The 26,064-nt window shown below is 42.4% G+C and overlaps 1 protein-coding gene across 4 annotated transcripts in view; it reads left to right on the plus strand.

Moving 5' to 3' along the window:
- Positions 1 to 26,064, plus strand: part of si:dkey-192p21.6 (uncharacterized protein LOC565246 homolog) — a 45,702-nt gene that overhangs the window by 2,277 nt on the left and 17,361 nt on the right. Inside the window, exons 2-10 of one of the 4 annotated variants that reach the window (XM_029669853.1) lie at positions 7,249 to 7,346; positions 7,930 to 8,051; positions 9,077 to 9,195; positions 11,687 to 11,756; positions 11,869 to 11,932; positions 12,962 to 13,044; positions 20,512 to 20,588; positions 21,288 to 21,318; positions 23,767 to 23,927. In XM_029669853.1, coding sequence (XP_029525713.1) covers positions 7,249 to 7,346; positions 7,930 to 8,051; positions 9,077 to 9,195; positions 11,687 to 11,756; positions 11,869 to 11,932; positions 12,962 to 13,044; positions 20,512 to 20,588; positions 21,288 to 21,318; positions 23,767 to 23,927 — 825 coding nt within the window. The remainder of the gene's footprint in view (positions 1 to 7,248; positions 7,347 to 7,929; positions 8,052 to 9,076; positions 9,196 to 11,686; positions 11,757 to 11,868; positions 11,933 to 12,961; positions 13,045 to 20,511; positions 20,589 to 21,287; positions 21,319 to 23,766; positions 23,928 to 26,064) is intronic. The other 3 variants (XM_029669854.1, XM_029669855.1, XM_029669856.1) reach the window with 3 other exon arrangements.

Raw genomic sequence — 26,064 nt, forward strand, 5'->3', positions numbered from 1 at the left:
GTTTCTACGTTTTTATATATTAGTTCATTTTTTTCAACGCAGCATCAAATTATCTCAGTTAACTTTTCTATATTTACTGTACCACCCTATCCATGTTTTAAGCAACTTTTTTTCCATATCCAAAGTACAATGAAATGCGGAGATTTTACAATAAATATAATTTGAAAGAGGATTTGCAAACTGTCTTTTGTTATCAGTTATGACTCATGTCATTTAATTTACTGCATGGTCATCTTTGTGATAGGCATGTTATTTACAGTTAGTCTTCCTAACACCAGTCTCTACAACGACTTCGGAAAGAATTCAGACCCCTTGACTTTCCCCACATTTTTTTACGTTACAACCTGGTTCTAAAATAGATTTTTTTAAAATTCCCCTCATATCTACAAACAATATCCCATAGTGACAAAGCAAAAACTGTTTTTAGAAAATGTTGCTAATAAAATAGTTAAATATCACATTTACATAAGTATTCAGACCCTTTCATCAGTACTTTGTTGAAGCACCTTTGGCAGCGATTGCAGCATCGATTCTTCTTGGGTATGACGCTACAAGCTTGGCACACCTGTATTTGGGAAGTCTCTCCCATTGTTCTCTGCAGTTCCTCTCAAGGTCTGTCAGGTTCGATGGGGAGCATTGCTGCACAGCTATTTTCAGGTCTCTCCAGAGATGTTCGATAGGGTTCAAGTCCAGGCTGTGGCTGGGCCAATCAAGGACATTCAGAGACTTGTCCCGAAGCCACTCCTGTATTGTCTTGACTGTGTGCTTAGGGTTGTTGTCCTGTTGGAAGGTGAACCTTCGCCCCAGTCTGAGGTCCTGACCGCTCTGCAGCAGGTTTTCATCAAGGATCTCTCTCTGTACTTTGCTCCATTCATCTTTGCCTTGATCCTGACTGATCTCCCATCACTGCCGTTGGAAAACATCCCCACTGTCACGTCTGCTCCTGCTCCTCCTCTCTGGCGTACGCCGTCGCCAGAGTACTAACCACCGGTCCTGGGATTCATCATTACGCACACCTGCTGGCACTCATCATTATTCGCACCTGTTAATCATTATGATCATTATGATTCACACCTAGACTCCATTACCTTCATCATCTCCTCCCCTTTATATGTCACTCTCCCATGTTCACTCACCAGTTGGTATTGTTATTGTGTATCGGCGTTCTGCCTTATCTACCAAGGGAATTCTCTTCGATTATATTCACAGCCGTATATATTCCCCCCCCAAGCAGACACATCGATGGATCTGAACGAACTTTATTTGACTCTTTGCAAACTGGAATCCATATATCCGGAGGCTGCATTCATTGTAGCTGGGGATTTTAACAAGGCTAATCTGAAAACAAGACTCCCTAAATTTTATCAGCATATCGATTGCGCAACCAGGGCTGGAAAAACCTTGGATCATTGCTATTCCAACTTCCGCGACGCATATAAGGCCCTGCCCCGCCCTCCTTTCGGAAAAGCTGACCACGACTCCATTTTGTTGATCCCTGCCTACAGACATAAACTAAAACAAGAAGCTCCCGCGCTGAGGTCTGTTCAACGCTGGCCCGACCAATCTGATTCCACACTCCAAGACTGCTTCCATCACGTGGACTGGGATATGTCCCGTATTGCGTCAGATGACAACATTGACGAATGCGCTGATTCGGTGTGCGAGTTCATTAGAACGTGCGTTGAAGATGTCGTTCCCATAGCAACGATTAAAACATTCCCAAACCAGAAACCGTGGATTGATGGCAGCATTTGCGTGAAACTGAAAGCGCGAACCACTGCTTTTAATCAGGGCAAGGTGACTGGAAACATGACCGAATACAAACAGTGTAACTATTCCCTCCGCAAGGCAATCAAACAAGCTAAGCGTCAGTATAGAGACAAAGTAGAATCTCAATTCAACGACTCAGACACAAGAGGTATGTGGCAGGGTCTACAGTCAATCACGGATTACAAAAAGAAAACCAGCACCGTCACGGACCAGGATGTCTTGCTCCCAGGCAGACTAAATAACTTTTTTGCCCGCTTTGAGGACAATACAGTGCCACTGACACGGCCCGCAACCTAAACATGCGGACTCTCCTTCACTGCAGCCGACGTGAGGAAAACATTTAAACATGTCAACCCTCGCAAGGCTGCAGGCCCAGACGACATTCCCAGCCGCGCCCTCAGAGCATGCGCAGACCAGCTGGCTGGTGTGTTTACGGACATATTCAATCAATCCCTATCCCAGTCTGTTGTTCCGACATGCTTCAAGAGGGCCACCATTGTTCCTGTTCCCAAGAAAGCTAAGGTAACTGAGCTAAACGACTACCGTCATCATGAAGTGCTTTGAGAGACTAGTCAAGGACCATATCACCTCCACCCTACCTGACACACTAGACCCACTCCAATTTGCTTACCGCCCAAATAGGTCCACAGACGATGCAATCTCAACCACACTGCACACTGCCCTAACCCATCTGGACAAGAGGAATACCTATGTGAGAATTCTGTTCATCGACTACAGCTCGGCATTTAACACCATAGTGCCCTCCAAGCTCGTCATCAAGCTCGAGACCCTGGGTCTCGACCCCGCCCTGTGCAACTGGGTACTGGACTTCCTGACGGGCCGCCCCCAGGTGGTGAGGGTAGGCAACAACATCTCCACCCCGCTGATCCTCAACACTGGGGCCCCACAAGGGTGCGTTTTGAGCCCTCTCCTGTACTCCCTGTTCACCCACGACTGCGTGGCCACGCACGCCTCCAACTCAATCATCAAGTTTGCGGACGACACAACAGTGGTAGGCTTGATTACCAACAACGACGAGACGGCCTACAGGGAGGAGGTGAGGGCCCTCGGAGTGTGGTGTCAGGAAAATAACCTCACACTCAACGTCAACAAAACTAAGGAGATGATTGTGGACTTCAGGAAACAGCAGAGGGAACACCCCTCTATCCACATCGATGGAACAGTAGTGGAGAGGGTAGTAAGTTTTAAGTTCCTCGGCGTACACATCACAGACAAACTGAATTGGTCCACCCACACAGACAGCATCGTGAAGAAGTCGCAGTAGCGCCTCTTCAACCTCAGGAGGCTGAAGAAATTTGGCTTGTCGCCAAAAGCACTCACAAACTTCTACAGATGCACAATCGAGAGCATCCTGTCGGGCTGTATCACCGCCTGGTACGGCAACTGCTCCGCCCACAACCGTAAGGCTCTCCAGAGGGTAGTGAAGTCTGCACAACGCATCACCGGGGGCAAACTACCTGCCCTCCAGGACACCTACACAACCCGATGTCACAGGAAGGCCATAAAGATCATCAAGGACAACAACCACCCGAGCCACTGCCTGTTCACCCCGCTATCATCCAGAAGGCGAGGTCAGTACAGGTGCATCAAAGCTGGGACCGAGAGACTGAAAAACAGCTTCTATCTCAAGGCCATCAGACTGTTAAACAGCCACCACTAACATTGAATGACTGCTGCCAACACACTGACTCAACTCCAGCCACTTTAATAATGGGAATTGATGGGAAATTATGTAAAATATATCACTAGCCACTTTAAACAATGCTACCTAATATAATGCTTACATACCCTACATTATTAATCTCATATGTATACGTATATACTGTACTCTATATCATCTACTGCATCCTTATGTAATACATGTATCACTAGCCACTTTAACTATGCCACTTTGTTTACATACTAATCTCATATGTATATACTGCACTCAATACCATCTACTGTATCTTGCCTATGCCGCTCTGTACCATCACTCATTCATATATCTTTATGTACATATTCTTTATCCCCTTACACTTGTGTCTATAAGGTGGTAGTTTTGGAATTGTTAGCTAGATTACTTGTTGGTTATTACTGCATTGTCGGAACTAGAAGCACAAGCATTTCGCTACACTCGCACTAACATCTGCTAACCATGTGTATGTGACAAATCAAATTTGATTTGATTTGATTTATGTTAGTGTCGTGTTCTTGGTTTTGTTGTTTTATTAAAATGTTTCACCAGCACCAGCACCCATCATTACACCCACAGCACGATGCTGCCACCACCATGCTTCACCGTAGGGATGGGGACAGGTTTCCTCCAGACGTGATGCTTGGCATTCAGGCCAAAGAGTTCAGTCTTGGTTTCATCATGGTCTGAGAGTCTTTAGGTGCCATTTGGCAAACTCCAAGCGGGCTGTCATGTGCCTTTTACTGAGGAGTGGCTTCCGTCTGGCTACTCTACCATAAAGGCCTGATTGGTGAAGTGCTGCAGAGATGGTTGTCCTTCTGGAAGATTCTCCCATCTCCACAGAGGAACTCTAGAGCTCTGTCAGAGTGACCATCAGGTTCTTGGTCACCTCCCTGACCAAGGACAGTCTCCCCCAATTTCTCAGTTTGGCTGGGCGGCCAGCTCTAGGAAGTGTCTTGGTGGTTCCAAACATCTTCCATTTAAGATTGACACTGTGTTCTACAGACATTTCCTTCGTCCTCATGGCTTGGTTTTTGCTCTGACATGCACTGGCAACTGTGAGACCTTAGAAAGACAGGTGTGTGCCTTTCCAATCAATTTAATTTGTGTAAATAAGGTGTTTTTGTTTTTATTTGTAACACATTTACAAAAAACGCTAAACCTGTTTTCGCCTTTTCATTATGGGGTATTGTGTGTAGATTGGTTAGGATAAAAAAAAAATGTTTACAACAAGGCTGTAATGTAACAAAATGTGTAAAAAGTCAAGGGGTCTGAATACTTTCGAAGGCACTGTATATGCCCCTGACTTGAGTGTGAGTCACAGCTTTCACAGCTTGCTGTGTTGTCACGTGGGTTGCATGTCAGCCAGGCTCATTTATAGTGTCTTAAGCAGACCCAGCGCCAGGATAAAGTGACTAAGGGGGGCAGTTGAAATTGGTGAGTGAGCACAATGTTTGGGGGGGGGGGGGGGTACTTGGATTGGAATTACATTGAATTCTGCTTATATCACGCTATACCACAATAAACATAAAGTTTAAGTGCTGTGACTCCGAGACCATTGACAGGTTGGCGCAAAATCTGTAGCCCATCTCCACTTCGCTGTATCAACACAATGGAGCGCGCCCTACATCCTAAAGCAAGGCCGTTTTCGTAATGAACATAGGCTGCAGGATAGACAGGGTAATTCACCTATTGCAAACAGCCTATGTGAATGCAGCCGTACACACAGCTGTCTTACCAAAAATAATGCTAACTAAATGCTGAAATTAGTTGCCTAGTTAATCATGCATGCAAACCAAAATAATGAATAGCAGTTTGGCTTAGTATACCGACGCAACTGTGAATGTGAACGAATGAATGTAAACGGATCAAAACAGTGGTACCAAGTAGGCATAGTAAACTAAATATCTCATCGAAAAAGCCATGACACAATCTATACTTAGGCTAGTCACATTAACCATAAACAAACACGGAAAATGGAGATCCAAATAACCACAACATAGCCTACTACAGTGAGATGCAGCCATGCTTTCTGAGAAATCGATCAATCTATTCCAAAACGTTCTTGTGACATCCCCTTCAAATGCCAGTTGGATTAGTTGAGCTTTCCTCAGGTGTAGCATGTTTCTTCTGTGCTGACTGAACACATTTGTCGAAGTGGAAAATGAGTTCTCGCATGCAGCTGTGGATGCCCCTAAAGTCAGTCCATGTGTCAGTGGGCACGCTCGGCATAGCGGAGAGAGGCCCAGAGAATCGGTGCAGGATATCTAGTGGGGTGCATTTGTCCTCATTGGAGCCGGCGATTTCAGTCTGCAAAAACTGGCGAGCGACACTAAACATCAGCTTCCACCAAATCTGTTTTGCTTCGATCCAGCAGTGGTTTCACATTTTTCACATCTAGAAAGTCATGTCTCACTGGTCCAAGGTCACGCAGGGCTTCCACCAGTTGACTGTTGCGTTCGCTGAATCGTTCAGACAGGTTTTCTTACATTTACATTTACATTTAAGTCATTTAGCAGACGCTCTTATCCAGAGCGACTTACAAATTGGTGCGTTCACCTTAAGACATCCAGTGGAACAGCCACTTTACAATAGTGCATCTAAATCTTTTAAGGGGGGTGAGAAGGATTACTTTATCCTATCCTAGGTATTCCTGAAAGAGGTGGGGTTTCAGGTGTCTCCGGAAGGTGGTGATTGACTCCGCTGTCCTGGCGTCGTGAGGGAGTTTGTTCCACCATTGGGGGGCCAGAGCAGCGAACAGTTTTGACTGGGCTGCGCGGGAACTGTACTTCCTCAGTGGTAGGGAGGCGAGCAGGCCAGAGGTGGATGAACGCAGTGCCCTTGTTTGGGTGTAGGGCCTGATCAGAGCCTGGAGGTACTGAGGTGCCGTTCCCCTCACAGCTCCGTAGGCAAGCACCATGGTCTTGTAGCGGATGCGAGCTTCAACTGGAAGCCAGTGGAGAGAGCGGAGGAGCGGGGTGACGTGAGAGAACTTGGGAAGGTTGAACACCAGACGGGCTGCGGCGTTCTGGATGAGTTGTAGGGGTTTAATGGCACAGGCAGGGAGCCCAGCCAACAGCGAGTTGCAGTAATCCAGACGGGAGATGACAAGTGCCTGGATTAGGACCTGTGCTGCTTCCTGTGTGAGGCAGGGTCGTACTCTGCGGATGTTGTAGAGCATGAACCTACAAGAACGGGCCACCGCCTTGATGTTAGTTGAGAACGACAGGGTGTTGTCCAGGATCACGCCAAGGTTCTTAGGTTTCTTTCTTCTTTCAGCTAGTTAAGAACCTACCCAAAACTCTGTAGTGGTGAGGAGTGAGGCAGAGTTGAGTGAAGCAGCTTCAATGGCAAACTTGACCTCACCCTTATAAATCATAATAAAATATCACAGGCGTATCACGTTATTCACTTAGCCGACCACAGATGAGAAGCATTTTTCCCCCTCTTTGTACGGAAACCCAAAGGATTCATACCTAACCACCCCAGTGACCTTCCATAGGCCCCCTACACACACACACCGACGTGCTCTGTCCGTTATGCTGACACAGCGAAGCTGGCATACAGATTTTGCGCCAACCTGTCACTCAATCATTTGACCTTTTTTTTTTTGCTGTTTTTTTTATATAGGGACATAAAACTCAAACGGAAGGGGCATGTTTTGCCCACTCGTGGCGCTGGGCCCAGTCTTAAAAAGCCTGTTTTATCTTTAAGATTCAGATCAAGCTTTTTAATGTAATTGTAAAATTACAGTATCAATATTGTTATGAATCCATTGTATTTAGGACGGCCTGCATTGAAATTAGACCAGGCATGTCTTACGTTCCATAACCAGCTACCAACCGGAGTTGATGTCCTCTACACATCTGATTACTGCTACAAGGTACAGTGTCTATTACTGCTACAAGGTACAGTGTCTATTACTGCTACAAGGTACAGTGTCTATTACTACTACAAGGTACAGTGTCTATTACTGCTACAAGGTACAGTGTCTATTAATGCTACAATGTACAGTGTCTATTACTACTACAAGGTACAGTGTCTATTACTGCTACAAGGTACAGTGTTTATTACTACTACAAAGTACAGTGTCTATTACTACTACAAGGTACAGTGTCTATTACTGCTACAAGGTACAGTGTCTATTCCTGCTACAAGGTACAGTGTCTATTACTACTACAAGGTACAGTGTCTATTACTACTACAAGGTTGAAAAGGGTATAAAAAAAAAGTCAATGAGAGATTTCGAGAAAATGTAAAAAGACAGTTGCGTATTTTAGCTCCATTCACAGGTGCGACAATGCTAGGTATCTGGTCCAAGGTGCACATGACATAGCATATCATGCTTCTGTATTTGTATGAAACAAAGAAAGTTATACGGTGGGTTCGACAGCACCATCATAACCAAACGTCACAAACCTGTGCCTTCTCAGAATCTGCTTAGCCTGTTTTCTCCCCCATTGCAGTGTCTGTACCAGCCCCTGGTCAGTGTTCTAAATGGTCCCCAGAATGCATCTGTCGTGGTCAGCACCGTCCTCACTCTGACACTGCAGTTACAACCAATGGGCAGAAACACAACTCTCTGCAGGTAATGTATTCATAGATATTGAGCGTATACTTAGGCATATGACTGGAATGGCATCTACATAGGCAATGCATAACAATTGCCATAGATAGTGTTGCCATCAATGAGCAAAATACAAGAATTAAGCATGATAGTTGAAGGTTGCAGGTCTGTAATGTTCCCAGGTCTTGACACAGAGCAGAATATACTGCATTGGCATTCCAATGATTGCATTTGAAATCCATTCGGTTATTTACTGGGGTGGGAATGTAATCCTGACCTGCTTTCTGAGCCAGACATATATGCTCCTGCTGAAACTACCTCGCCGAGTATTGATCAGAGGCCCCTTTTTGGGGTTAATAGGAGCTGACACTCCAATAATATAGGAAAGAGCCATTAAGCTGGCAAAGAAACATGTCTGGTGGAAACCTCAGAAGAGACGTTCTACAAGAAGAGGCGGTGGCCATATTTATAAACAATCAGACCTTTACAAGAGGTCAGGGCAGAGCATTCCATTTGGGGCTCACCCTTGAACGTGCTCCAAGGGATCTAGTTTCACACAACAAGGCAGGGGCAGGTTTCTCTTCTCCTCTTCAGCTGAGGTCTAGTCTTGGGCTTCCTATAGATCAATGCTGAGGTCCCTAACCAGACTGAGCCACTATCGATTTCCTTTATCCCTTAAAAAAAACACTCCATGTGATAGCTAGTATGTCATCCCCAAGATATATCATTAAGAGCTTGTAATGCACATTTTGGGGTGTTGAAACCGGAGATGTATAGGATACAGCTGAAGGCTGCACTACTGGCTTATAGACACTAGGTGTCCCCACAAGCTACATTTATTTCTGTGCAGAAACCTCAGAGGGCATAGCGTGGAAAGGACCATTTTACCCCTAAGGTCAAAGGGAAATTCATACTCAAGTGTACTGTAGCAATGTCCAGTGAATGTATGATACAGCAGACTAAAAGGACAATCAAATGCATGCTTTTTGGTGATGAATGTAATGATGAGTGTCTTCCCCTTATTGAGTGCATTGTTGTTGATACAGTTGGAGTCAGTTGTATGAAGAAGCTGCCCATTACTCTGTCTGGATCCAAGAGTCAGAATCTCCCATCAATGTCATTTGCTATCAGACTGTGGATGTCAGTCCAAGTAACATCTATTTCCGTGAGTTAACAAAAACAATTTCCTGTCATTTTGAAAACAAAACATTTAGAACAGCAACATTGTTTTATATACTAGATAATAGATACTCGATTTAGAAAATTATTTGACAGAAAATGTGACAAATTTGACCATTTTATTTTACAGATAAGATGATTTAAGATATGGACTGTTTGCATTTTTTATACTTTTTGTGGCATCACAGTTATTGAGTACAGTGGATGATAGGCAAAATGACAATACAACTTTAAGTAGAAAGTACTAATGTACTTGTGACTCCTTCTAGGAGTCAGGCTAAGCCTGTGATTGGATCCTCACAGTTCCTAATTGAGACAGCAAAGAAGAGACATCAGCTGTGTTGTACACTTCTGTTGAGAAGGAAACCTCTTTCCTCTCATGGGACAAGATGCGTATCGATTAGATAAGATGGCCGTTCTTGAAAACGGATCAAAATAAAAGCTTTTCTGTTTGTTTTGGTCAGTGCTCTGAGCAGGAAAGAGATTCTGGGTAATACATTAGGGAGCGTGAAGGGATTAAGCCGTAATGGGATTTTGAAAGCTTCTCTCTCTATAATGTACACTCCACTTAACAATACTGCAGATTGTGTTGTAGATCGGACTGTTAAGGCCAAGTAGCCATTATCTGGCAGATATGTGACTAGTGTGACTGCATCACCCCACATTATGATCAGCTTCCATTTACTTCACTGTCCTGTGATTATAGTCAGGCCCCATAGGGCTCTCTCAACTTTAAGTAACAGGCTGGTCGTCAACAGAAGCGAAAGGCAGAGGGAGCAGGTTAGAGTTGGCCTTTTGCAATTTAAAAAGTTAACTTTATACTGAGTTGTGACTTGCATCTGTGAGGTACATTTATGTTTGAAATACAGTATATGTGATAGAGAATGTGTTGCGGTCCTGTAACTCTGCGTATATGACAATTGTAACCAGGTCTCATGAGCTATAACACCATTGAATATTACAGTGGACATGCAAGTCCACTCTCTAACGTTGTTAGCACTGTATTGCACATACAGTACCCCAGACCACAAGTCACCTGCGTGGTTAATCTAAGCCATATTGCTTCCTGAGTGGTTTGTGGTATAGTGACCATTAACAATCATTCATCTAACTAATATACATGCCTCCAGGTCATTTTAGGATCTAATTTCCATGTCCGTTGCGGTTTCAGTGTTGAGTTTAAATGAAACTGATCCTGAATCTGTAAGTTATTTAGCTGACAATGAAGATGACTCTACTGTACATATGTAAAGCGATTTGATTATTTTAACCAGGACATGATTTCCTTTCATATCACATTTCTATGTTGAGGATAAGGACTTTACCCTCTCCGTGTTTTGAGAGTCATGAAGGTCTTTTTCAGAAGGGATCCCGTGCGCAGTCTTTGTTCAGAGCGGATGTCACCGTGTGTATTCAACCAAGGATTAAAACGGGCTCCGTGTTTGTTTTTCCACTCTACGACAAACAGGGAGCACGGCATTTCCTGTCCCCTCTGCTTTGAGTCTTCTAATTACATAGCTGTTTTCATATTCTATAGGTCAATGACACTTGTTTGGCCAATTTATTTATTTGTGTATTATATGGCTATTATCTTTCAATTTAGCACATTAACCTATCCAAGAAGGCAATATCACTATTCTTTCCGTGGCCCGGCCCCTGACATACACTGAGTGTACAGAACATTAAGGACACCTGTTTTTTCCATGACACAGACTGACCAGGTGAATCCAGGTGAAAGCTAGGATCCCTTTATTGATGTCACTTTTGACACCCACTTCAATCAGTGTAGATGAAGGGGAGGAGACAGGTTAAAGAAGTATTTTAAAGCCCTGAGACAACTGAGACATGGATTGTGTTTGTGTGCCATTCAGAGGGTGAATGGACAAGACAAAATATTTAAGTGGCTTTGAACAGGTTATGGTAGTAGGTGCCAGGCACACTGAGGGGGGGGGGGAGGGGGGGTTGTACTCTTCTGTCCCTTAGATTACATAGATTGACTGCTCTGTGATGGGTTGGTTTAGAATGTCATATTGGGCTGGGTTTGTCTCTTGAGGGATCCCCTGGTCAACTGGTTGGGTGACAGTAAGCCACTGGGGAGCTTAGAGACTGACAATGCTGAGAAAATCGTTTGAGCTGGCCTGAAAGTGGTATTTAGCCCTCGTATCCCTAGTCAGATCCTGTTTTGATAGAGGGGTATATAACTCTCCTGACATGGACATCCAGACTGGGCAGTGATGTAACACAGGAAGTTGTTGTCTGGTTTCTCTCTTCAGTTCAGTCAGAGAGGATTTGGGTCATTTAAAAACTCTATTCAGTTATGAACTCATTATTTGTAATAGTTTTATTTACTAGGATTATTTCAAAAAATCTGTTTTATTATTTTTGTATGTCCCAAATTTGCAAGGGAGCACCTTTCCCCCGCTTCCTATTCGCAAGTGCCCTCCACTGACTCATCCTCTTTTGATCTTGTTGTACAGCTCTGTTGGTGGTAGCTCTTCTACTGGCACTTATTAGTCTCCTATGTGTCCTTGTTCCCTACCTGTACAGGTACTGTATTTGAAATCATTTTTACAGTGAACTTTCTGAATACATGTCTGCTTTGATCTGAAGCCAAACTGACGTGCTGTGACAGTTGAAGCTCCTAGTTTTCTGCCTACAGGAGGCGTTGTACGACGAAGCTCATCAAGACCATTTGTCACGAAGGACCACAGCATGCAATGGATGTAAGTGTAATATTCACTTATCACAACGCAAATCTCAAATTGGGATTTATGTTTCTCCATACAACACATTACGTTTCTACATCCAAAACATCACTTATCTTATAGAATTCATTGTCCTCTGGAATCTAAACTCGACTTCAGCTTTTGATCTACCAAATGCATTGAAATGTTTTCATGCACTTTTTCTATTAAGTTTAAGAGGCATATGAAATGAATGAAAGCCTCCAGACTCCGGTCACTAAGCCATTTGTGAGATACTAATATGATAATTGATACAAATGTTAGCAGAGTCAGCAGACCTACATTAGTGATAGATCAAGCATTGTATCTATCATCTTGTCTTGGTCCATGACGTGACAGCCTGACAGGCTCCTGCGTATTTTTGGAGATCATGAATAGCTCCTCTCATCTTCTCGAGGAAGAGGCCTTCATCTCCCATATGCTCTCATGATGGCAGTCAGATCCATCATACAGAATTAGTGCTAGTGTCTTCCTGCTCTGGCCCTCCAAACTGCTGCATGGAGGCCAACAGGCCAGGGTATTCAAACTGGGAGGGCAGCAGGCCAGAGTAATCCAAGCCTGCTCTTTACAAAACAAGGAAGTAGCGGCCAACTACTACTCAGCAAGGCTAGAAAGAAGGATAGAGACATACAAGTCCAACTGGATCAATCTGACTCATTTCTCTACTCTGTAACTGCAAATTCAAGTTTACTTTGGGTTTGCTACACACTAGCGGAGGCGATAATATCAAGTAAGCATGATTTGACTATGGATTTCAACCAAACAAAAATCGCGTTTTTTGCCAACAATGAAACATTACATACTGTACTGTTTACATTATTCAAGGGTATTTATTTATTCAGGTGTGACTTATGTAGTGTGCAACGAGTATGTAAGTCATAGCTGCTTGTACTGTACTCGCTAGCTTATTAAATGGTTATAACAGGTTATTACACCGGCTTGTACTTTGGTATAAGGCCTAAGTAATGTAAAGTAGCCCCCCCCCAAAAAATGAAACCTTTTGTTCAGGATGAAACCCAAGGTTGTGGGGACGAGGTTAACACTGCCCAGCCAAAACCAACAAGACTGCGCTCACTGGACACTTTCCGAGGGTATGTACATGGCATTGATTGTTACTCTCTATCACCACGTATGGCTTGTTTACATGCTAATTGATTTCAGGCTAATCATAGGCATGCTGAAGTTATACAGAACACAAACGTATGTATTGTATAACAACATATTATACGGGTCAATGTCTGGTTGCATGGTCACTTGAGCCTTTGTTTTCAGGCAATCGCTTTGGGCATGATTCGTAATATCTTGTTGTCTATCTATGGTTGAGAACAGCGTATTTCTGTTGGACAGGAGTGGTGTGATTTAATCTTGGATCCCTGCTCTACTTAATAGTGGCCTCGGGGCAAACACAAAGCACGCCTCTCTGGAAACAGGAAGCTGGTGTGGGTTTGACCTCCCCTTCGCCAAATAATTGATGTAATAATACCATCAACATATCAGCACATATTCACTGAGCCATAGATCTACAGCTGGGATAGAATGGAAAGGGCTTTCCAGAGCCAGGTTTTTAGTATCGTAGCAGACTTCTCCATATCTGCTCCCTTCATCTGATGCTTTTGTAAATGTTGAAATCTCCTTCACTGTGTCTGCTCCAGCTGACTTAGTATTAATTTTGGTCCGACTGTATATCTTCAAATCAACATATCAAGCCTTCCTCAACCGGGAAAATGAAACTGCTCATCATCACGTTGTTTCAAAATGCTTTTAGTTACCAGGAAATGACCATGATGTAGATACTAGTGGTGGGGGGAAGAAAATCAATACAGTTACATATAAAGAATCTAATGATATGATATATCGATATTTGAAACCAAGTATCGATTTGTAAAAATCCCAGCACTACTGGTGAAATCCTAACGCTACTGTACTGTAGGTAGCATTAGCTAGCACCAGTTGGCTGTACCTGCGCCAAAACGCCTGCATTTTTCGTCCTGTAGCTTGATCCACGTCTTCTTTTGAAATGGTGAGCGAGCATGTTTTCAGCACTTTTATTTCCCTGACTGATTAGAACTCATTTTCTCATGGCTCTCTCTCTCTCGTGTCCCTCTGCAGCAGACATATAGTGAGCAATATGTTTGTAACATCACATCACAATTCAAATGTGGGATTCAAATCACAATACATGCAGAATTGTGAGAATCGCAATACATACTGTATCAGCACCTAAGTATCGTGATAATGTTGTATCGTGCCAGTCCCTGGCAATTCCCAGCCCCCAGTACATTACCGTATAATAAATCGTAGTAATAAATCACATTTTCACATGCTCTAGAGAATACAAGTACAAGTTAAAGGCCCAATTAGAAGCTTGTGAAAACAAGTGTTCTTACTACTGTTCCCTGACACTAACCAGTAACTTTACTCTGGGCTTTTCACACATAATCAACGACAGACCTATCTCATCAAAAACATATCAGAATGTTGAAATGTAGGCTAACATATGTCACTGACGGTAACATTTAGTTATATGTCACTGTGATGACATGTTCCTGTAGTTATGGCTCTTACTAGAAGACAGAAGGACTCTGGTGCTAGTGTGGATGGGGGACATACAACATGGGTTGATTCATAACAACCTCCATAATGCATTTATTCAATATCATTCATCAGGATTTTTCAAAATAAAAGTATTTTTTTCATTACAGAACGAAAAGTTATCAGTAACACTGAAATAGATCTTCATGTATCCATTGTACAACTGACATTTTTAGTTCCACAGCCACAGTACCCAACCCAACCCGTGTGCTATCCTTATAGCACTTGTTTCTGGCTGTTATTGGCAGAAAACATAATGTAGGCCTAACAGGAAGTTTACGAATGGTGCTCCAGACCAGAAGGCGCTGTAGGCCAGGTAGGCCAGGCACTCCGTTTACTTCAGATCCAACTTGTCCCAGATGTCGTCACAAAAAAAAGTTCCCAAATTCAATAGGGTAATATTGATCATTCCAACGGCTGTTTACCCAGTGGCATCTTGCCAACTTGAAAGATCTCAAGAGAGGATGCAAAACACACAATGCACACTGTCACTGACCGCCAACCCCATGCTGCTCCCAGCCTGTTACGCGAAGCGTGTGACAGAGGGCTGGGTACTGTGGCCGTATCAAATTTCCATTGTACAATGCTGAAATGAAATAAGGATTTATTCCCGAGAGACTTTTATTTCTGAAAACTTGTCGAGAATGATGTTGAATAAATGTGCTAAAACCTTTTTCCTGCAACACTCACAAAAGGTGTTACGGCTGGTTTCATAAAGATGTTACGAATGCCTTTTGTACGAATGTATATTCTCTTCAAGTAAAGTTAACGGATTTTAATCATATGTAATACAAGAGTTACATTTGCCTGAGAAGATACGCCGCTGGAACAATCTGTGACGTATCGATGAGCTCATATTGGTTCCTGTAGCAGTTGAATGATTCCTATACCTCGAGACGTGCTTTATCAAAGCTCAAGATTAAGGTTCCAATGCACCTTGGCTGGATGAGTTATGATCCCGAGGCCAGTAAGTAACAACTTTTCACTGAGGGAAAGAGGCATCAGTCATCTGCCATGAAGGCTGGTACATTTTTGAAGCCAAAAAGGGGTTTCTTCTCCTCTGAAAGACTTTTCAGCTCATTCCTCAGACTCCACTACCGTGAGTTATAGAGGACAAGCTCGACTTTGTTTGCGCTTGACATTTTTCGAAAAGGATCTTGATTTTTAGTCTTGTGGCACTTCTAAAAGCCTTCAGCCGTTTCACTTATTTTGAAGATTGCGCTAAAGATTAGTTGTAATAAATTGAAGATGCAACAACAATTACAGCAAAACGGGATATTGTAACTTACAAATGGAACCAGGGGGCTGAGCCAATAACATGTCTCATTAGAATATGACAAAATAGCGACATTTAACCTTTGTCACCTAAACTCATGTCATATAGCATGGTTAGGGCTACCCTGTTAACATTCTGGTATTCATATAATGAGTAACAAAGATAGTTACAGTGCATTCGGAAAGTATTCGGACCCCTTGACCTTTTCCACATTTTGTTACGTTTCAGCGTTATTCTAATGGATTAATGGATTAAATAAATGTTTTTTTTCTCATCAAGCTACACACAATACCCCATAATGATGAAGCAAAAACAGGTTTTTAGAAATGTTTGCAAATTTATAAAAGATAAATCAAACAGTAATATCTTATTTACATAAGTATTCAGAGCCTTTGCTGTCAGACTCAACATTTGAGCTCAGGTGCATCCTGTTTCCATTGATCATCCTTGAGATGTTTCTACAACTTGATTGGAGTCCACCTGTGGTAAATTCAATTGATTGGACATGATTTGGAAAGGCACACACCTGTCTTTCTAAGGTCTCACATTTGACGGTGCATGTCAGAGCAAAAAACCAGGGCCATGAGGTCGAATGGATTTTCCGTAGAGCTCCGAGACAGGATTGTGTGGAGGCACAGATCTGGGTAAGGGTACCAAAACATTTCTGCAGCATTGAAGGTCCCCAAGAACACAGTGACCTCCATCATTCTTAAAATGGAAGAAGATTGGAACCACCAAGACTCTTCCTAGAGCTGGTCGCCCGGCCAAATTATGGAATCGGGGGAGAAGGGCCTTGTTCAGGGAGGTGACCAAGAATCCGATGGCCACTCTGACAGAGCTCCAGAGTTTTTCTGTGGAGATGGGAGAACCTTCCAGAAGGACAACCATCTCTGCAGCGCTCCACCAATCAGACCTTTATGGTAGTGGCCAGACGGAAGCCACTCCTCAGTAAAAAGCACATGACAGCCCGCTTGGAGTTTGCCATAAGGCACCTAAAGGACTCTCAGACCATGAGAAACAGGATTCTCTGGTCTGATGAAACCAAGATTGAACTCTTTGTCCTGAATGCCAAGCGTCACGTCTGGAGGAAACCTGGCACCATCGCTACGGTGAAGTATGGTGGTGGCAGCATCGTGCTGTGGGAAAGTTTTTCAGGGACTGAGAGACTTGTCAGGATCGAGGGAAAGATGAACGGAGTAATGTATCCTTGATGAAAACCTGCTGCAGAGCGCTCAGGACCTCAGACTGGGGGGAAGGTTCACCTTCCAACAGGACAACGACCCTAAGCACACAGCCAAGACAACGCAGGAGTGTTTTTTTATTTAAATTGTTGTTTTTATACTAACCTGTTTTCGCTGTCATTATGGGGTATTGTGTGTAGATTGATGAGGGAATTTTTAAAAAACGATTTTAGAATAAGGCTGTAACGTAACAGAATATGGAACAAGTCAAGCGGTCTGAATACTATCTCTGAATGCACTGTACGTGCACCAATGTTATGAATAGACTTGATCGATAGGTGGATGTTTACTGAGGGGACAGTATACTTTTCATTCTGTGCTTTGATATTTGGCCACTGAAATAAGCAGCATGACATTTCCTCTCAAGTACGAGACATTTGTTATGACTAGATTGGGTTTCCATGTACTTGATGTGGCTAGCGATAATGTAAGTAACTCAATACTCAATAGTGATTGAGTGTAGCCATCCATTTGCTTGTAGAGGCAGTGTATAGAACTTAAAGCCTAATTGCTGATGCAGGTACAGAGATCAAAACCCCCCAAAATGTGATGGTATTATCGTCCCAAGCGCATCCACAGTGGATATAATAAGTCTTAACCCACTTTGATTTTTTCCCCCCACGTTTTGTTGCGTTACAAAGTGGGATTGAAAAATATTTAGTTGTCTTTTTTTGACATTGATCTACACAAAATACTCCATTGTCACGTTCTGACCCTAGTTCTTGTGTTATTTCTTTGTTTTAGTTGGTCAGGACGTGAGTTGGGTGGGTATTCTATGTTTTGTGTTTCTAGGTTGGGTTTCTTGTTTGGCCTGATATGGTTCTCAATCAGAGGCAGGTGTTAGTCATTGTCTCTGATTGGGAACCATATTTAGGTAGCCTGTTTTCTGTTGGGGTTTGTGGGTGGTTGTTTTTCAGTCTTTGTGTGTCTGCACCAGATAGAACTGTTTCGGCTGCCACTTTTGTTGTTTTGTAATTTGAAGTGTTCAGTTTTTGATTATTATTAAATTAAGATTAACACTAACCACGCTGCGCTTCCACCCAAGACAGCCGTTTCATCCATAATGTCTGTGAAAAGAAAATGATACAAATGTTTACAAGTTAATACAAATTAAATAGCTAAAATATAGTCATTGCATTCACCCGATTTGTTTGGTCAAGCCTGCAGGAGTCAAATGTGGCTTAACAAATCACATAATAAGTTACATGGACTATAATAATCAGGGTTCCTCTGTCTCCCATACAAACAACATTTGTAAGGTCCCTCAGTCAAGTATTGAATTTCAAGTACCGATTCAACTACAAAGACCAAGGAGCTTTTCAGGAAAGAAACTAATGTAATCAGCTGTAATCACCGCAAAATGTGTTTCTAACATGTATTGATTCAGGGGGTGAATACTTTTTCATTAATTGTAAAATGTAGATTTTTTTTTAGAATTGTAGTATTTTGTGTAGGTTGTTGACCAAAGAAAATGTCAATTAAATCCATTTTAATCCCACGTTGTACTACTTGTGTTATTTTTATCCAATGATAACCACTGTATTAGTCATGAAGTTGTGTCTGTCTAGAAGCTAGGTGGCGTTTTGTTGTCATTCACCTGTATCTGGCGGGTGTTCGTCAAACTGTTTATCACAGAATCGTTATTACTATGCTGAGAAGCTTCAACGATTCCGTTTGCTGATAAAGTGGTACAAATGACCACAATCAAGTCTATTCAAATTAGGTGCTTTAACCTGACAATCATTGGAATTTGAACTAAATGAGTGAAGCGCTCATGTTTTGCATTGTAAAGTAGCTTAATAATCACAATCTTTTGCCCTCTGTCACAAGCCAATTTCACAAGGCATTGGAAGGTTTAGGAATTGGTAATTTAATCTGACTAAGATGGTTCTCTCAAAGATGTAGGCCAGAGAGTCAGACACCAAATGCTTTTAATTTATAAGATTGGCAATAAGTTGTTATATTGCAGCAATTTACACAGGCTTCATCGGGAAAATGACTTAACCTTTGTCTCTGTCTCTATGACAACTAATGGACGTTACTCGTTACAATCGGAATGAGGATGCATGTGACGTGTGTTTCTGTGCATGTGCGCATGCGTGCCTGCATGCGTGTGCATACGAGCATGAATGTATGTGTGTGTATATGCATGTGTGTATGCAACAGAGTTCGCTTGGCTTTAATATCCCTTTTGAGATGATAGTGCCAGATTCAAATCTTGTATCAGCAGGTTAGGGCTAAAAGGAGCAGTAATGGCTTCTGGTGTGCTTCTTAATTGAATCTGGGCGGAAAAACAAGCGAGGCTCAAGCTGAGGTAGACACAGTGCACCTTATCAGATCACCTCTACTGGGAGCTTTGCTTTATGGTCCTCAAATAATTTTTTATTTTTTTCCATTAACATTACTCATGAATCAAAAGCAGAAATGGTATTTTATAGCTGGTGAAAGGAGTGAATCTGCCATTGAGAAAGCTACGGCACTATTACCCATGAAGCAGATTTGTGCAATGTAAATGTAAATACCCATTTTCTGAAATGTGACACAAACACCCGTCTCCCGTAGCAGCTGATTCAGTGTGGTATTTCATCATGTATGCTGTGTTTCAGCGGCCCTCGCGAGCACTAAGTTATAAGTGTATCATAAATTAGAGTCAAAGTCTTTAGTCAGCAGTCCTGCACGAGTAGATCTAGAGGACAAGTGTTCATTTCCTGAGTGATTCATTATGCTTAGATTGCATTACCTTGTATTACGTTTCGGTGGGTGAAAATATTACAGTGGTGGAAAAAGTTCCCAATTGTCATAAAGACATCTTAATAGAAAATGACTCAAGTAAAAGGGGTAGTCACCCAGTTAAAAGGCAAAGTATAAATCACTTCAAATTCCTCATATTAAGAAAACCAGACGGCACACTTTTCTTGTTTCTTATAGCGAAGGGCACACTTCAACACTCAGACATAATCTACAAATAAAATATGTGTTCAGTGAGTCCGCCAGATCAGAGGCAGAAAGAGATGACCAGGGATGTTCTCTTGATACGTGTGTGAATTTGGACGATTTTGCTGTCCTGCTAAGCATTCAAAATGTAAAGAGTACTTTTGGGTGTCAGGGGGAAATGAATGACGTTAAAAGTACATTCTTTTCTTTAGGAATTTGTGAAGTAAAAGTTGTCAAAAATATAAATAGTAAAGTAAAGTACAGATACTGCAAAAGTATTTTTTTACATAAGTACTTTACACCACTGAGAATATACACACCCTTGGCCTTTTGATCTTTGACTCAGAAGTCATGTCTTTATTAAAAGTAAATTATGTAAAGCAGAGTAGTTATGTACTGTACCAACATTTTCTTTATAATTTCATGCCAGGTGTCAATGTCCAATAATAACAATGCCAGCCTACCAGCTGGTTATATGTTCAACTGAAATCTATATTTCTTTTCAATATTTATAGACTTTCCCTGACAATCATGGTTTTTGTGAACTATGGAGGTGGAGGGTACTGGATATTTGAACACGCGCCTTGGAATGGTTAGTATACAATTCTAACATACATCACCACACCATACACACCAAACTCTCGCCGTGATCAATTCTACTGTAAATTCAGGCTCAAACCAACAAGGAGAGCAATGGTGTCATTTCTTATCTAGGCCATCAAGGACCCTCCCAATGGATCAATAACACTAACAACCTAGGGGAAGATGAGGAGGGAGGGTTGCATGTTAAATCTTAATGGAGACTATTACCAAGTGCATCTCCAACAGTATTTAAAGGCAAACTCAATTTAAACTTCATAATAGCCCCTTCATCACATCGGCTGAATCGTATAGAGTCCAATGGAAAGTTGATGGATTTTGATATAACTACGTGGCTCCGTCATGGAGGTTTGGACGTTTATAAATCACTCAGTCTGAAAGTCCAACTATAAAAGCAACACAAAAAAACGACTTCAGGGGCATTGAATAAATTATTATTAATCAAACGGTCAGGCTGTTTTGGAGTGGAGCCCAGTTTGTATTGCTAGTCTTGATTATCTGGACAGAAAACCGAGAACTATAGATATTTAGTAGCGTAGTGGGTATACTGTAGGTTTTGTTTCTCACAGTTTCTCTGGCTGAATGGCTACATTTAATCATGCACTTTATGACAGTATGAATACGGTCTGTCTGCTTGGTCTATCCATCTGTATTGATCCTTGTGACCTACAAGCATGTCTCTTTGTTCCAGGTCTTACTGTGGCTGATCTTGTGATGCCTTGGTGGGTTTCACTGCAACGACTGTCAGGATCACTGTAGAATTATTACAGGCACGAGCAGAGGAAGCTCTAACACACGCTTCGAGCTAATTATGCTCCTACGTTGCGAACACGGTCAAGTAGTTCACACGGATCACACGATCTCTGATTAGCACTGCACTGTAACTAACACCACAATGACGCGTGTTGCGTTACCTTTTGTTTCGACCAATTTGATAACTCATTGACAGTGTGTGGTTAGGACTCCTTTGCTCAGACATACAGACACTTGTTTAAGACTGAACATGATTGAATCTTATGCACTAAATTGTTTAGTCCCAAATGTTTATTGAACACAGAAGGGTATTGTGCAGTGATGACGCGATTAGAATCAGGGCGTCATAGCCAGGAACTTTACTTGGGTGGTGTGTATCACTGTAAAAGTATAGCCTATCTACAGTGGGGCAAAAAAGTATTTAGTCAGCCACCAATTGTGCAAGTTCTCCCACTTAAAAAGATGAGAGAGGCCTGTAATTTTCATCATAGGTACACTTCAACTATGACAGACAAAATGAGGAAAAAAATCCAGAAAATCCCATTGTAGGATTTTTAATGAATTTATTTGCAAATTATGGTGGAAGTATTTGGTCAATAACAAAAGCTAATCTCAATACTTTGTTATATACCCTTTGTTGGCAATGACAGAGGTCAAACGTTTTCTGTAAGTCTTCACAAGGTTTTCACACACTGTTGCTGGTATTTTGGCCCATTCCTCCACGCAGATCTCCTCTAGAGCAGTGATGTTTTGGGGCTGTTGCTGGGCAACACGGACTTTCAACTCCCTCCAAAGATTTTCTATGGGGTTGAGATCTGGAGACTGGCTAGGCCACTCCAGGACCTTGAAATGCTTCTTACAAAGCTACTCCTTCGTTGCCCGGGCGGTGTGTTTGGGATCATTGTCATGCTGAAAGACCCAGCCACGTTTCATCTTCAATGCCCTTGCTGATGGAAGGAGGTTTTCACTCAAAATCTCACGATACATGGCCCCATTCATTCTTTCCTTTACACGGATCAGTCGTCCTGGTCCCTTTGCAGAAAAACAGCCCCAAAGCATGATGTTTCCACCCCCATGCTTCACAGTAGGTATGGTGTTCTTTGGATGCAACTCAGCATTCTTTGTCCTCCAAACACGACGAGTTGAGTTTTTACCAAAAAAGTTATATTTTGGTTTCATCTGCCCATATGACATTCTCCCAATCTTCTTCTGGATCATCCAAATGCTCTCTAGCATACTTCAGACGGGCCTGGACATGTACTGGCTTAAGCAGGGGGACACGTCTGGCACTGCAGGATTTGAGTCCCTGGCGGCGTAGTGTGTTACTGATGGTAGGCTTTGTTACTTTGGTCCCAGCTCTCTGCAGGTCATTCACTAGGTCTCCCCGTGTGGTTCTGGGATTTTTGCTCACCGTTCTTGTGATCATTTTGACCCCACGGGGTGAGATCTTGTGTGGAGCCCCAGATCGAGGAAGATTATCAGTGGTCTTGTATGTCTTCCATTTCATAATAATTGCTCCCACAGTTGATTTCTTCAAACCAAGCTGCTTACTTATTGCAGATTCAGTCTTCCCAGCCTGGTGCAGGTCTACAATTTTGTTTCTGGTGTCCTTTGACAGCTCTTTGTTCTTGGCCATAGTGGAGTTTGGAGTGTGACTGTTTGAGGTTGTGGACAGGTGTCTTTCATAGTGATAACAAGTACAAACAGGTGCCATTAATACAGGTAACGAGTGGAAGACAGAGGAGCCTCTTAAAGAAGAAGTTACAGGTCTGTGAGAGCCAGAAGTCTTGCTTGTTTGTAGGTGACCAAATACTTATTTTCCACCATAATTTGATAAAAAATTCATAAAAAATCCTACAATGTGATTTTATGGCATTTATTTCTCTCATTTTGAATGTCATAGTTGAAGTGTACCTATGATGAAAATTACAGGCCTCTCTCATCTTTTTAAGTGGGAGAACTTGCACAATTGGTGGCTGACTAAATACTTTTTTGCCCCACTGTATATAAGTTATCCGGAAATGGCATTAGACCCTTTGACCAGCAAGATTATCCTTTATCCTTCGGTATTGTAACTAATTAAAGTGATATTACACTCCAAAATCAAAGTTTGTCCAATTTTTTTATTTTATTTTTTTTACCTCAAAATTATTTTGTAGATTCAGCTATAAGCCACAATCCAAAATGAAGATAAGCATCATGTAATTTCTAGACTTGCGGTGCTTATCGTATACATTCCTTTGGGGTTGAAGCACAGCTGGACAAACACAGTCGAAGGTGTGGGACATAGATGTATCTTGATATTAGAGTGCTTTTGAGGTAGGACAACATCTGGCAAACGTTGATCTTCGAGTGCAATGTCCCTTTAATTGAGTTGTCTCCGAGTACTGTAATGTTTCACTGTGTGTGTCATTCAGGTTTGTGTTCATCCTTGGGACGTCTGTAGTATTTGCCTTCACCTCCATGCAGAAAAAGGGAGTTAGCCGTCGGCAGCTAATACGCAAGCTAACATGGAGAACTGTGGTCCTCATCCTTATCGGCTTTTGTTTCATAAACTACTCTCCAAAGGATGGATTATGTAGGTACACGCTTTTTTTACAAAAAATGTTTGATTTACCAAGGAACGTTGTGAACCCTAAATCATAACCATGCATGCACCAGAAACATATGGGAGTAATGAAACATTCAATAAGTAATTAAAGTTATAAAACTCTTGCTATTGAAACAGTTCAGGAGCTGAATCTGTAGCAAGTCATTGCAAACATTCCCCACCAGTATCTTCCTGTTTCCATATGACCTTACCATGATGAGTTTGGAAAACTATTGTTTAAATACCATTAGATACACTACATGACCAAAAGTGTGTGGACACCTGCTCATCGAACATCTTATTCCAAAATCATGAGCATTAATATGGAGTTGGTCCCACCTTTGCTACATCCACTAGATGTTGGAACATTGCTGCAGGGACTTGCTTCCATTCAGCCACAAGAGTATTAGTGAGGTCGGGGAACTGATGCTGGGCGATTAAGCCTGGCTCGCAGTCTGCGTTCCAATTCATCCCAAAGGTGGTCAATGGGGTTCAGCTCAGGGCTCTGTGCAGGCCAGTCCAGTTCTACCACACAGATCTCGACACACCATTTCTGTAGCATTGTCATGCTGAAACAGGAAAGGGCAGTCCCCAAACTGTTGCCACAAAGTTTCAAGCACAGAATATTCTAGAATGTCACTGTATGCTGTAGCGTTAAGATTTCCCTTCACTGGAACTAAGGGGCCTAGCCTGAACCATGAAAAACATCCCCAGACCATTATTCATCCTCCACCAAACTTTACAGTTGGCACTAAGCATTGGGGCAGATAGCGTTCTCCTGACATCCGCAAAAGCCAGATTCGTCCGTCGGGCTGCCAGATGGTGAAGCGTGATTCATCAAGTGGAGGCTGCTGTGGGGAGGACGGCTCATAATAATGGCTGGAATGGAGTAAATGGAATGGCATCAAACACATGGAAACCATGTTTGTTGATGTATTCCACTCCATGAGCCCATTCTCACTAATTAAGGTGCCAACAACATCCTGTGGATTCATCACTCCAGAGAATGCGTTTCCACTGCTCCAGAGTCCATGTGGATGTCGATTAAGGCAGCCCCCCGCATCTGTCTTATTCAGAAATGTTTGGTTAAATGCGGAAGACACATTTCAGTTGAAGGCATTCAGTTGTGCAACTGACGAGGTATCCCCCTTTCCCTTCCAATGGCGGGAAGCTTTATACCACTCCAGCCGATGCTTGGCATTGCGTATGGTGATCTTAGGCTTGTGTGTGGCTACTCTGCCATTGAAACCCATTTCATGAAGCACCTGACAAAAAGTTATTGTGTTTCCAGAGGCAGTTTGGAACTCTATAGTGAGTTCAGATGAGGACAAATGATTTTTATGCGCTACGAGCTTTAGCACTTAGCGGTCCAGTTCTTTGAACTTGTGTGGCTCTGGCAGGGCAAACATTTGATGAACTGACATGTTGGAAAGGTGGCATCCTATGACGGTGCCACGTTGAAAGTCATTGAGCTCTTCAGTAAGGCTATTCCTTCGCCAATGTTTGTCTATGGAGATTGCATGGCAGTGTGCTTGATTTTATACACCGATCAGCAGCCGGTGTGGCTGAAATAGCAGAATCCACTAATTTGAAGGGGTGTCCACATACACTATATGTATACAAAAGTATCTTCATTACAAACTGTGGAGTTCAATGTTTCCTAGTGTAACAACTCTCGTCGGAAGGAGTGGAACAAAGCGCAGCGTGGAAAGTGTTCACGATTTTTTTTAACAAAAAACACAAACAAAATAACAAAGCGAACAGTTCTGTCAGTTACAGACACTAAACAAGACCCCACAAAACCCAAAAGAAAAATGGCAACTTATATATGATCCCCAATCAGAGACAACGATAAACAGCTGCCACAAGCATTTCGCTACACTCACATTAACATCTGCTAACCATGTGTATGTGACAAATACAATTTGATTTGATTTGATTTAATTGGAACCACACTCTGCAAAAAAACAAAGAAATAGAAAACATAGACTTTCCCACCCGAGTCACAACCTGACCTAACCAAACATAGAGAATAATAAGGGTCTCTAAGGTCAGGGCGTGACACCTAGATCTTGTTCTTGGTCGCCATGCTAAATTCTGGAACAATTGCAATGTTTTTCTTATG

Source organism: Oncorhynchus nerka, linkage group LG10, assembly GCF_034236695.1.
Source record: "Oncorhynchus nerka isolate Pitt River linkage group LG10, Oner_Uvic_2.0, whole genome shotgun sequence".
NCBI classification, from domain to species: Eukaryota; Metazoa; Chordata; class Actinopteri; order Salmoniformes; family Salmonidae; genus Oncorhynchus; species Oncorhynchus nerka.